The sequence below is a fragment of the Terrapene carolina genome, unplaced genomic scaffold (genome assembly GCF_002925995.2).
Source record: "Terrapene carolina triunguis isolate 2854851 unplaced genomic scaffold, T_m_triunguis-2.0 Scaffold96, whole genome shotgun sequence".
NCBI lineage: Eukaryota > Metazoa > Chordata > Testudines > Emydidae > Terrapene > Terrapene triunguis.
Window position 1 is genome coordinate 27,064,489 of NW_020664447.1, and position 13,473 is coordinate 27,077,961.

Sequence of the window (13,473 nt, forward strand, 5' to 3'; positions counted from 1 at the left end):
GCCTGCGGAACGGGGCCGCGGGCTGGCTCCCGGCGCTCCGGCGGAACGGGGCCGCGGGCTGGCTCCGGGCGGCCGGCCCTGAGAGCGTGGCCGGGGGTCTCGGTGCCCCGGACAGCGCTCCGGATGGGGAAGCGGGGTGGCCCTGCGCATGCGCCGCTCCGTCTTTCAGGGGCATTTCGGCGCATGCGCAGGGCCGCCGAAATGCCACCGAAGGACCGGCGCCTTTTTTCTCCGCCGCTCCTCTTCGGCTGCAACCCTGGCTACGCCACTGCCTCCATGTGGGGAAGATATGCAACAGGCCTGTGTTAACCATGCTGAGATTTTTCCTCAACACACTTCACCTAAAGGCACATTAGTTTAGATAAAGCAAAAAAACAAGTTTACTAACGACAAAAAAGCAGCGCACAAGCGACCAGGGAGCGTTTGCGAACAGGGGCTGCTAACAGGGAGTTTTGCAAGGGAGTTCTCCAGGTGAAGGAGGAGCAATACAGCACCCTTTTGGGGTAAGTGACTGTCTGCAGTGTGTGTTTGTTTGTGTTTGGGGGTTACTTGCTGTGTGCTGAGCTTGTGTTTGGCAGTCTGTTTGTTTGTTTGGTTGTTTGAAGGACCGTGTGCTGTGGCTGACAGTTGGAAGCTGTGAGCTTCAAAGGAAGGTTTGAAACCAGGAAGCCTCTGGTAATTGGCTGAGCCTTACTCAGTGGGCGGGGCATTCATACAGGCCAGGGCTTTATAAAGCAGCGCACAAGCGACCAGGGAGCGTTTGCGAACAGGGGCTGCTAACAGGGAGTTTCGCAAGGGAGTTTGGAAGGGGAGCAGGAAGGGAGCGCAGGTCCCTTGCCGGTTCTATCTGTTTTCCCTTTATTCCCCTTAAAACTTTAAACTTCTTGCTTAAACAACCCTTTCAGCGGACAGGGGGCTGCAGACGGGAGTTTGACAGAGGGAGGCTTACGATGGTTAGGAAGACCCGCAACACCTGTGCCAGCACTGCTTCTGTCTCCTCCACCTGCGCCTGTAGCCAGACAGAGCGCCTGAGCATGGATGCTTCTACCCAGATCCTGGTGTGGTTTTGCAGAGACTGTAACTTGCAATTTCCACTTACTGATATCCAGGCTGAGGGGACCATCCAATGTGAAAGGTGCCTGCTGGTGGAATCTCTCAGGCAGCAGGTGGGAGAGCTACAGGAGGAGGTGGCTAGGTTGAGAAGCATCCGAATCCACGAGCAATTCCTGGACAGTGTCCATGTGGAGACAGCTGAGGTAGCTGTCCCAGGACACAGGACTGCTGATACACCACTGGTGGAGGAGGAGATGGCTCAGGGTGGACACTGGCAGCTGGTTACTTCTGGCAGCAGGCAGTGCTCCACCCCTGCTCCGAACCCTCCCGCTGTGGTACTAGGTAACCGTTATGCTCTTCTTGATACAGGAAAGAAGGCATCACCCCCTACAGTAAAGGAGGAGAAGCCTCGTACCCCTAAGGCTGGGAGGTCTGCTGCCACCACTGCGAATAGGAAACGTAGGGTAGTGGTGGTCGGAGACTCTCTGCTGAGGGGGACGGAGGCGCCCATCTGTCGCCCTGACATTTCATCTCGGGAGGTAGGCTGCCTGCCGGGAGCCCGTATCCGAGACGTTACGGAGGCATTGTCGAGGATTATCCAGCCCTCTGACTACTACCCCATGCTACTCATCCATGTGGGCACAAATGATACTGCGCGGTGTGACACTGAGCGGATCAAGAGTGACTACAGGGCTCTGGGAGTACGGGTGAAGGAGTTTGGAGCGCAGGTGGTATTCTCTTCGATTCTTCCTGTCAAAGGTAGGGGCCCGGGCAGAGACAGATGCATCATGGAGGTGAATGCCTGGCTGCGAAGATGGTGTCGCCAGGAGGGCTTTGGCTTCCTAGACCACGGGATGCTATTTGAGGAAGGACTGCTAGGCAGAGATGGTGTTCACCTTTCGAGGAGGGGAAAGACCCTATTTGGACACAGACTGGCTAACCTAGTGAGGAGGGCTTTAAACTAGGTTCGACGGGGACAGGTGAGCAAAGCCCGCAGGTAAGTGGGGAACATGGAGACCTGGGAGATGGGTCGGAGACGAGAGGGAGTGTGGGCTATATTGGCAGAGAGAAAGGAGGGTCAGGACAAAACCGGGAGGAAAGATCAAACCAGTATCTTAGATGCCTATATACAAATGCGAGAAGTATGGGTAATAAGCAGGAAGAACTGGAAGTGCTAATAAATAAATACAACTATGACATTGTTGGCATCACTGAAACTTGGTGGGATAATACACATGATTGGAATGTTGGTGTGGATGGATACAGCTTGCTCAGGAAGGATAGACAGGGGAAAAAGGGAGGAGGTGTTGCCTTATATATTAAAAATGTACACACTTGGACTGAGGTAGAGATGGACATGGGAGACGGAAGTGTTGAGAGTCTCTGGGTTAGGCTAAAAGGGGTAAAAAACAAGGGTGATGTCATGCTAGGAGTCTATTACAGGCCACCTAACCAGGTGGAAGAGGTGGATGAGGCTTTTTTTAAACAACTAACAAAATCATCCAAAGCCCAAGATTTGGTGGTGATGGGGGACTTCAACTATCCGGATATATGTTGGGAAAATAACACAGCGGGGCACAGACTATCCAACAAATTCTTGGACTGCATTGCAGACAACTTTTTATTTCAGAAGGTTGAAAAAGCTACTAGGGGGGAAGCTGTTCTAGACTTGATTTTAACAAATAGGGAGGAACTCGTTGAGAATTTGAAAGTAGAAGGCAGCTTGGGTGAAAGTGATCATGAAATCATAGAGTTTGCAATTCTAAGGAAGGGTAGAAGGGAGAACAGCAAAATAGAGACAATGGATTTCAGGAAGGCAGATTTTGGTAAGCTCAGAGAGCTGATAGGTAAGGTCCCATGGGAATCAAGACTGAGGGGAAAAACAACTGAGGAGAGCTGGCAGTTTTTCAAAGGGACACTATTAAGGGCCCAAAAGCAAGCTATTCCGCTGGTTAGGAAAGATAGAAAATGTGGCAAAAGACCACCTTGGCTTAACCACGAGATCTTGCATGATCTAAAAAATAAAAAGGAGTCATATAAAAAATGGAAACTAGGACAGATTACAAAGGATGAATATAGGCAAACAACACAGGAATGCAGGGGCAAGATTAGAAAGGCAAAGGCACAAAATGAGCTCAAACTAGCTACGGGAATAAAGGGGAACAAGAAGACTTTTTATCAATACATTAGAAGCAAGAGGAAGACCAAAGACAGGGTAGGCCCACTGCTTAGTGAAGAGGGAGAAACAGTAACAGGAAACTTGGAAATGGCGGAGATGCTTAATGACTTCTTTGTTTCGGTCTTCACCGAGAAGTCTGAAGGAATGCCTATCCTAGTGAATGCTAATGGGAAGGGGGTAGGTTTAGCAGATAAAATAAAAAAAGAACAAGTTAAAAATCACTTAGAAAAGTTAGATGCCTGCAAGTCACCAGGGCCTGATGAAATGCATCCTAGAATACTCAAGGAGCTAATAGAGGAGGTATCTGAGCCTCTAGCTATTATCTTTGGAAAATCATGGGAGACGGGAGAGATTCCAGAAGACTGGAAAAGGGCAAATATAGTGCCCATCTATAAAAAGGGAAATAAAAACAACCCAGGAAACTACAGACCAGTTAGTTTAACTTCTGTGCCAGGGAAGATAATGGAGCAAGTAATTAAGGAAATCATCTGCAAACACTTGGAAGGTGGTAAGGTGATAGGGAACAGCCAGCATGGATTTGTAAAGAACAAATCATGTCAAACCAATCTGATAGCTTTCTTCGATAGGATAACGAGTCTTGTGGATAAGGGAGAAGCTGTGGATGTGGTATACCTAGACTTTAGTAAGGCATTTGATACGGTCTCGCATGATATTCTTATCGATAAACTAGGCAAATACAATTTAGATGGGGCTACTATAAGGTGGGTGCATAACTGGCTGGATAACCGTACTCAGAGAGTTGTTATTAATGGTTCCCAATCCTGCTGGAAAGGCATAACGAGTGGGGTTCCGCAGGGGTCTGTTTTGGGACCGGCTCTGTTCAATATCTTCATTAACGACTTAGATATTGGTATAGAAAGTACGATTATTAAGTTTGCGGATGATACCAAACTGGGAGGGATTGCAACTGCTTTGGAGGACAGGGTCATAATTCAAAATGATCTGGACAAATTGGAGAAATGGTCTGAGTTAAACAGGATGAAGTTTAACAAAGACAAATGCAAAGTGCTCCACTTAGGAAGAAAAAATCAGTTTCACACATACAGAATGGGAAGAGACTGTCTAGGAAGGAGTACGGCAGAAAGGGATCTAGGGGTTATAGTGGACCACAAGCTAAATATGAGTCAACAGTGTGATGCTGTTGCAAAAAAAGCAAACGTGATTCTGGGATGTATTAACAGGTGTGTTGTGAGCAAGACACGAGAAGTCATTCTTCCGCTCTACTCTGCTCTGGTTAGGCCTCAACTGGAGTATTGTGTCCAGTTCTGGGCACCGCATTTCAAGAAAGATGTGGAGAAATTGGAAAGGGTCCAGAGAAGAGCAACAAGAATGATTAAAGGTCTTGAGACCATGACCTATGAAGGAAGGCTGAAAGAATTGGGTTTGTTTAGTTTGGAAAAGAGAAGACTGAGAGGGGACATGATAGCAGTTTTCAGGTATCTAAAAGGGTGTCATAAGGAGGAGGGAGAAAACTTGTTCACCTTAGCCTCTGAGGATAGAACAAGAAGCAATGGGCTTAAACTGCAGCAAGGGAGGTCTAGGTTGGACATTAGGAAAAAGTTCCTAACTGTCAGGGTGGTTAAACACTGGAATAAATTGCCTAGGGAGGTTGTGGAATCTCCATCTCTGGAGATATTTAAGAGTAGGTTAGATAAATGTCTATCAGGGATGGTCTAGACAGTATTTGGTCCTGCCATGCGGGCAGGGGACTGGACTCGATGACCTCTCGAGGTCCCTTCCAGTCCTAGAATCTATGAATCTATGAATCTATGAAAAGATAGACTTTAAGTGATAGCAAAGCGATCAAAGCAGATTACCTAACAAATAAACAAAACTGCAAACAGCCTAAGATACTGGATAGATTGGATGTGAATAAGCAATTTCTCACCCAGGGTGATGATTTAAGGCTCCATGTTTGTCACGGATTCTGTGACTTTCCGTGACTTCTGCAGCAGCCCTGTGTGGCTGGCCCAGGAGCTGCCTGAGCAGCTCAGGCAGTCCCCGGGTCAGTCGCACTGGCTGCTGCCAGAGCAGCCTTGGGGTCCCCCCATCAGCAGGAGTTTGGGTGGGGAGGGGCTTAAGGCTTCGGGTTGGGGCCAGTACTTACCTGGGGGGCCTCCTCTCCCTTAGCTCCACATGTTGCCTCTGCCGGCAGCCAGGCACCGCCCCCGCAGCTCCCAATTGACCGCGGTTCCCAGCCAATGGGAGCTGCAGAACCGGGGCTTGGGATGGAGCAGAAGCAGCACATGGAGCTCTAGGGAGCTGGGGCCCCGCTTCCCAGGAGCTGGGTAAGGAGCCTGCCCCAGCCCCACCAACTTCCTCCCCTCCCCAGCACCTGTGGTGCTTCTCTGGGATGCACCCCCTTCCCCAGCACCTGTGATGCCCCCAAGTCTCCTGTCCCCCCCTCCAGTTTTAGTCAGGGGTGTTTTTAGTAAAAGTCATGGACAGGTCACTGGCCTGTGAATTTTTGTTTACTGCCCATGACCTGTCCATGACTTTTACTAAAAATATCCGTGACTAAAACGTAGCCCTAGTGATGATACAAACAGTCCATCAGGTTTCTATACATAGGCTAGAAATCCTTTTAGCCTGGGACCAGCACTTCCCCCAATTCAGTCTTTGTTTCTCAGATGTTCCCAGGAGTTCTCTTGAGTGGGGAGTGAGGCCCCTAGATGATGTCTCTCACACACAAACCCTTTTATACAGCTTTAACATATGGCGGGAACCATTCGTTCCAAAAACAGTTCCCAGCCCAGTTTGTGGAAAAACACAGGTACCCAAAATGGAGTTCAGTATCATGTGGTCTGGTTACATGCCCTTGCTGAGTCATAGCAGCCATTACTTACAGGCCAGCTGAAACATTTACGGGAAGGCTAAACTCTTCCATAGCCCATTGTCTTTGCCATCAACACTGTCTAGCCTCTTCATTGTTGTATCTGAAAGGCTAGCTGTGTGTGCTACTCAGAGTAAGCACATTTGAAATACAGATGCATACTCAATATTCATAACTTTAGATACAAAAATGATACATGCACACAAATGATTTACTGAATATCACTATCTTAACTTTTCCAATGACACCTGACATGACCTATCTTATACAAAATGCATCATAATTATGCCATAATCATATCACTATGACTAATATGGGGTGTAGTGTCACAGTAGGCCAATATCCTCTGTGGACCTTTGTATAGAAAAGGATGTATTGATAATCCCGTGCATGTGTAAGTAATTACAGATTTGTTGGCCCACTGTGGTGTGTGAAGTAGAGCTAGGGAAGGACACAAGGACCTCCCCATGCTGTGGCTAGCTCCAATCCCAGTTCTTATACTTCCTGAGTGCAAAGTCTGAGAGGGTCTGGATCCAGGAGCAGTGAGAGACACTTGTCCAAAGGACCTGAGGGGTACTATGGCACTGCCACTTCCACACCATGTGGCAGAGCTAAACTGGCATCAGGAAAGGATCACACCATTCCAATTCTGGTATGCAGTTCCACAGCTACCGTAGCTGAATGCCTCCTACTGCACTTCACTGTCATGGACTGTGACTTGACTTACCCACAGTGTAGCCCTACATATTGAGCTACCAGTCCCTGCATATGAACTATTGAGACAGAGGCAGGATGTTTTTGGTTGAAAACCTTAACTTCTGGAGTGTGCTTTGCTCTTGATCTGACACTTCCTGGTACAGTGTTATGCTCATTTATTTCCAGTCTTCTGAGTAAGTAAATTCTTGAAAAGGGTTGAAAGTAGATGGGTACGTTAAGGTGATAGCTTACATTACTTTTGTGTTGTATACTTAGAGGGATTTTATGATGGAAATGTTTTAAAACTGATCACTGCAATCTCTATTTAAGGTCCTTGGTACTACAGTAATGGACGTTTTAGAAATTCATATAAAATAAGGGGTTTAATCATCCATTTGCCATTATCATTAGTGGAAGCTGTACACCTGAAGATATTTGAACAGGGTTGAAAATAAATCCTTAACTGAATTGTAAACTCAGAGCCCCTTCAGACTGTCAATGTCTGAAGATAAAAACTTCTGAAATTAATTCAACAGCTCCATAAAACTGGTTTGAGCCTTTGTTAAATGATATTAATTTTTATTTTTAAAACTCTATTTGTCAAAGCTGTAACATTCTCCAGATTAAAACAATTACATTTTAAACTGTCTTGCAGGTGGATTCGCCAATGAACTTAAAGCATCCTCATGATTTGGTGATACTAATGAGACAAGAAACAACAGTGAACTACCTCAAAGAGCTGGAGGTAATGTGGTGTTGTGAGGATTAATACGTTACTGTTTGTAAAGTGCTTTGGTGAAAAAGGCTGTGCAAATGCCAACTAGGGATAGAGGTGTGAGCAGGGAACATAATTCACGTGTCTGAGTGTGCAGTGCTGTTTCAGTGGAAGAATAAGGAATTCTTCCCTGCCTTTATAGGCTTTTTTCTGCTGGAAGTCTGATAAATCTGGTGATATTGTGCTGGGCTGCATTGCTAAATATATTGTAAATATTCATAACATTATCCATAAAACCTACATTAGCTTTTTAAAAAATATTCCTGCTAAATTATTTGATTCTGCTGCCTGGTGTAATGAATTCCACAGGCTGCTATAGAGAAGCATTGCTTGGAGTTCTAAATTGGCTTAGCTGCAGACTGTCAGCTTGCCTCTGTGAGTCTTCCGTGACTCGGCCCTCTGGCCAGGTCACATAATTCAAAACACCTTCGATGGCATAATGAACTCAAAAATAGAAACTGTTCCATGCCCTTCTGGGCCAATTTATAAGCAAAATAAATTCTGACCCTTTCTGGGTTAAATTCCCGCTCTGGAATTGAATCAACCGGGTTTCATCTGCCACTGATTGAGTCCAGGCCTGGCCTTGTTCCTCTGGCTGCAGCCTAGGGAGTGTCCCTCCTTACTCCTCTGGCTCCACCTGGGAACTGACTTGCTGGCTGCAGGCAGCTCCTTTTATTTTGGCCTGCTGGCCATTGATTGGCTGTTGCTAGTCCCACATCCTTCTGACTGCTGGAGGATCAGATCTCACTGGTTTTGAAAATGGCTGTTCTTTTCCTCTCAACTAACTGTTTCCTGGGGCAGGGTGCAGCAGAGCAGTGGGCCCTCCTGTATGGAATTGCAAAGACGTGGTACACCCTGTCACAAGGAGTCTACACTTCATATTGTAGTGTTTCCTCTTTCTGATTGTAAATTTATCTACAGTGAATTTTGAGTGGTATTTGGTCATTCTTTAGGGACAATGAGAGAAATAAAGGAGGATCTGGTCAGTTTATACTTTTTTTTTTTTCCCCCTGTAAGCATATATATGTGTGTGTGTATATGTATGTGTATATATATATATATCTTGGCTAAATCAAAATATCTGTAGAAGACACTCTGAAATCAGGGAAAATGTCTCTGATTTCTGAAGGGAGACCTGTTTAGGTGGTGGTGCTGTTGGTGGTTTGGATGGGCTGCTTTGGTAAGAAAGAAACTTGGCTTGGGCAAGTGTCCTGTCAGTAAGGATATAGAAACATGCATATATTAAGGAAATAAACTCTTTTTCTCTTATTCCTATAGAAACAGTTAGTTGCTCAAAAGATTCATATAGAGGAGAATGAAGACAGAGACACAGGGCTGGAACAAAGGCATAATAAAGAGGATCCAGACTGCATTAAAGCAAAGGTACCCTTGGGGGACCTGGATCTGTATGATGGCACATACATCACCTTAGAGAGCAAAGATATCAGGTAATGAGATGAAACTCTTGTACTTTAATAAGGTTTTACAAAATGAAAATTAATACCTGAGCGTGAGATCAAAAAAAGTTCATATAGAGAATTTTTAAGAAATTGTCAGATGATAGTTCCCTTGGATGGCAACTGTTTTTATTGTGTGTTACCGTTGGAGGGGTTTTCACTGTATGTGGAGGAGTACTGCTTTCCTCCCCAAACTAATGCACTTCAGTCCTGACCTGTAGTGTTGCATTTTGGGGCTTTCGTCTATGATAATCTATAAAGACACTAATGTTCCTAACCAGGATTTCTCCTGAGCAGTGACTGTCAGTCATGTGAATCGAGCTACATGGTGGTGGTTTTTTTGAAGTAGATAAACTTCCTCTAGTGTGGAGCAGACTGAAACCACCTGGTTCATTTTTAACTCAAGACAGATTTGAAGTTGCATCTCCAGAAGTAGAAAGCTAATGAATCAAATGCTACTTAACCGCAATGCTTAGAAGATCAAAGGAATATGAATAGTCCGTGTGAAGCTCAACTTTTTTGGTTGAGGTGATCTTCAGGGCTGATCTTCCTGTCTTGCCATGTGTGTACTTGAGGGGTGGAGAAGGGTTACTTTATTTAAAACTTCCTCTCCCTAGATCTGAGATGACTAGCCCCATTTCCAGATTCTACAGGTTTCTCTTCAATGTTCATATTATTTGTATATCACAATCTAAAAGACTTCTCTGGTCAGAATGTATTGCTATCTGCCTTGTAGAGGGAAGAATAATTACAACAGAAACACACTGGGTGGACTGATGTTCCTCAACGTGTATTACCAAAATCTCCCAACTAGTATCTTTCTAACTATCAATCTGTCTCTTCTAAGGCAGCTAACAATTCACTGATTTTGGGCTTTGCTCTGAAAGTGAAGTACTGTTATCCCTTGTACCGACTCATAAATCTGAGAGAGTGCTTCAGGGGTGCTAACTAGCTCAAACACAGATGCTAATTTTTTTTCAGTAGTGGTCAGTTTAGCACAAAATGTTGGCACTTTTGACTAACTCTATTTCACTAAAGTCTATCGTGAACTTTATGTATTAAAGCACTTGTAAGCACTGAGTTTGATATGTTGCTTTCTGGTTTTAGCCCTGAAGACTATGTAGACACAAAGTCTCCTGTACCTCCCGACCTAGAACAACCAGACTGTACAAAAATTCTAGATCTTCCATACAGCATTCATGCTTTTCAGCACTTACGGGTAAGTAGGCAATTGCAAGGTGTTTCTCCTCCTGTTGCCTGATGGTTTGAAGAGGTTTGCTGTTATAGCTTTTGGGAAACCTTCCAAATCTAAATGCAGCCTGTACCAGCAAAAGAGTGCTTGTGCTGGTAAAGAAAAGTTGTATAAAAATCAGACCTCTAAGCAACATTACCGTAGTGGAAAAAGTTTCTAGTGTAGACCTGGCCTTAGTGTCTATTTCTTGATGATTATTTTTTAAAAAGAAGTGGTTTTAATAAAAGGTTTCTGTTACTTCCGAGAGAGAGGATATTCTTGCATTTGAAGTAGGAACCAGGGTTTCTCAGTTCTATTCCTGTGTGGGTCCTGAATTATTTTCAATAATTTTCAAAAGCAATCACTCACTCCTTTTGTGCATTAACTTTTGCAGTGCCTCCCCTGACACTCTTTAAGTCTGATGTTCTAGAGATACTCAGCACCCACAGCTGAAATTAATGGGAGCTGCCAGTATTCAGTACCACAGAAAATAAAATCCTAGTTATCTCAAATTGGGGTGGGGGGGAACCCCAAAGAATCCAGGATGAGAGGCTGCTTTTGGATGTGTTTGCATTAATATCATTCTGATGTTTTCCCATCTGTAAAAGAGTGAGTATAATGCTTGTGTCTCAAGGATGAAGCTTAAGAAACTTGACAAACTTTGAGATACTTGGGTGGAAGATGCTACAGGAGCATAAAGTATTATTTTGTAAATTTTCCTGAAATCTTCTGTATTGTACTCTTGTAGCCTCAATAATAAATGTTTACTGAAAGTTGTATGTTCTCTTCCCTCAATCTAGGGTGTTCAAGAGAGAATTAATCTTTCCGCACCCTTATTACCTAAAGAAGATCCTATCTCCATTTACTTATCCCGACGTTTAGGAAGAAGTATAGAAGACATAGGTCATCGTATTTATGAAGGTCTAATGAAGGTATGACAGTAGGGACCCCCATAGTTGTGGCATGCACAATAACATCCTCAAGAAGCTCTTGTGTTGCTGAATATACAAGGTATTTGTGGAATACAACACTATAGGTACTGTCTGTCCACATACTATTCATTATGTGCAAGTGCCAAGAAATGTTGAGATCCCTGGTACATGGGGCAGCACTTCAGTGTTTTCCCCTGGAAAGTCAACACATCACGGGATGCCATGTCTTTCACTGCAGTGAGGATCAGCAGCCAGAGAAGTAAATGGACATGATTTAAAGTTCAGCTTTAGTAACTGGTGAGATGTAGCTCATCAAACCACAGAAAATACACAGCCATCACTTAACAGCCTGAACATTTGAAATAGAACCCAAGTAATTAAAGAGCAAAGGCATCAAAAAGAGAAAACAGTGGAACTGAATGGCCATTTTTGCAAAGATTTTTCTGCACTATACTGCTGTGCACACTCCTTGTTCAGCTTAAAATAAAAATGTTGGTGCTTAAATGGTCACTTCAGGCACCCTTGTGAAAGTTAATGTTGGGGTTCATATATCCTTGATGTATTTATATGCTGATTCATTCTCCCTTTAATGCTCCCAGCTCCTATTGAAGGGCATTGTTGCAGAAGGAGAGGCATAACTGAAGGCATGTTCAGAGTTTAATTTTGCCTCCCATACCAATTGGAAAGTCTAGTCAGCCTATTGGTTTATACCATGACTCTTGGATTGTTACAGTTGTTACAGTCATGTGTTTTCTTACAGAACTCTTCTTCCTGGGTGCTGTATAATATGGCCTCATTTTATTGGCGAATAAAGAATGAGCCATATCAGGTAGTTGAGTGTGCCATGCGGGCTCTCCACTTCTCCTCAAGGTGAGAGCAGCTGTTACAGGTTCCTTTTCCAGTCTGCTTTCTGTTTATCCTAAACAGTACACAGTTTTGTAGTTACTGAAAATTGTATCCGAAGAAATAGATGATAGAGTCTACTGAATAGAGACTGCCAGAGTTCCATTATTAGGCAGCTATATTTTTAAATAGTTCTTAAGAGCGGGAAATAGCCAGGAGGTAAAGACTGAAAATTTTATTAAATTTACGTTAGAATTGTGCAGTCTTTCACTTCAGTAATCCACAAACCTGACAGTACCAAAAGAATGACAATCTTGCTGCTTTTTAGTAGAAATTTATTGGCCAAATTCTGTAGAGAAGGTATGAAATATGCTGCAGAACAGTTGGTACAATGAGATGTGAATATAACCAGCACTAAGCTACTTGTGTCGAGGCACATCTTGTAATGGAGTCTTGTCAGATTGGGAACACAGGAACAACGGTGGCTGTTGCAATTTTAGGGCTCCAGTAGTGTCCCTGGAGATTCTCTAGTCTGGTGGGAAGGGTTATTCTCTGGCTACTAAATCTGTGATCGTCCCCCTAGATGAATGCATAGCATTCTACTGTATCAGGAAAGTACACAGTGATCAGGAAAGTGCCACCAACAATATTAATATCCATTTAAAGCCACTCTTCAAACATCAATTTTCAAAATCCAGTGGCTTTCCAGGAAAACACCATTGAGAAAAGGTTAACCTGGGACAGCAGTACAAGAGAGGGTAGACACTACCTATAAGGTGCATTAATTAAAACTGAAAACTGATGACTCAGAGAAGTTGCAATGTATGGTGTTTGTAATTAAGCTCAGTGCTCTTATCGCTTCTTATCCTATATGGTTGGCACTGAAGAAATCTCTGCTGTGCCATTGGGAAGGTTGTGTAGCTGAATAGTGGTGGCTTTCTTTAGAGGTTATAAACCCACTTTTGATTTCATTCTCAAAACCACAACTTGAGGTTGGCTGTAGGTGGCTGAAGCACGGCTTTGAACTGCTATCTTAGTATATTCTAGTAAACAGTACATTCTAGTTTTCTGAAACTTGCAAGATGGCACTTCAGCAAATTCTATAAATACCTTAATGAGGCAAATCCTGCTTGCTCACTCTGGCTTATGATGTGACTTTTGGAATGATAAAGGAGAAAGAGGATGGTCTTGTAGTTAAGACACTGGTCTGGGATGTAAAAGGTTTAGGTTCAGTTTCTGGCTCTGCCATGAAATCATGATCTTGATGCAAGACATTTAATGCCTTCCTTGTCAGTTACTCATCAGCACAATGTGGATAATACCTCACAGGGATGTTATAATGATAAATCCATAAATATTTTAGGATATGCACAGATACTATTGTGAAGAGATTCAGTAATGTACCTAGTTTTATTTTAAATGTGTGTTGCTCTATGGTTCTGGTTTGATTCTG

General features: G+C 43.9%; 1 protein-coding gene across 1 annotated transcript in view; it reads left to right on the forward strand.

The window, feature by feature from the left end:
* The window catches only part of TTC17 (tetratricopeptide repeat domain 17), a 93,822-nt gene that overhangs the window by 20,193 nt on the left and 60,156 nt on the right, over positions 1-13,473 (forward strand). The window contains exons 2-6 of the mRNA XM_024209810.3: positions 7,438-7,527; positions 8,836-9,005; positions 10,122-10,233; positions 11,046-11,177; positions 11,938-12,047. Coding sequence (XP_024065578.2) covers positions 7,438-7,527; positions 8,836-9,005; positions 10,122-10,233; positions 11,046-11,177; positions 11,938-12,047 — 614 coding nt within the window. The remainder of the gene's footprint in view (positions 1-7,437; positions 7,528-8,835; positions 9,006-10,121; positions 10,234-11,045; positions 11,178-11,937; positions 12,048-13,473) is intronic.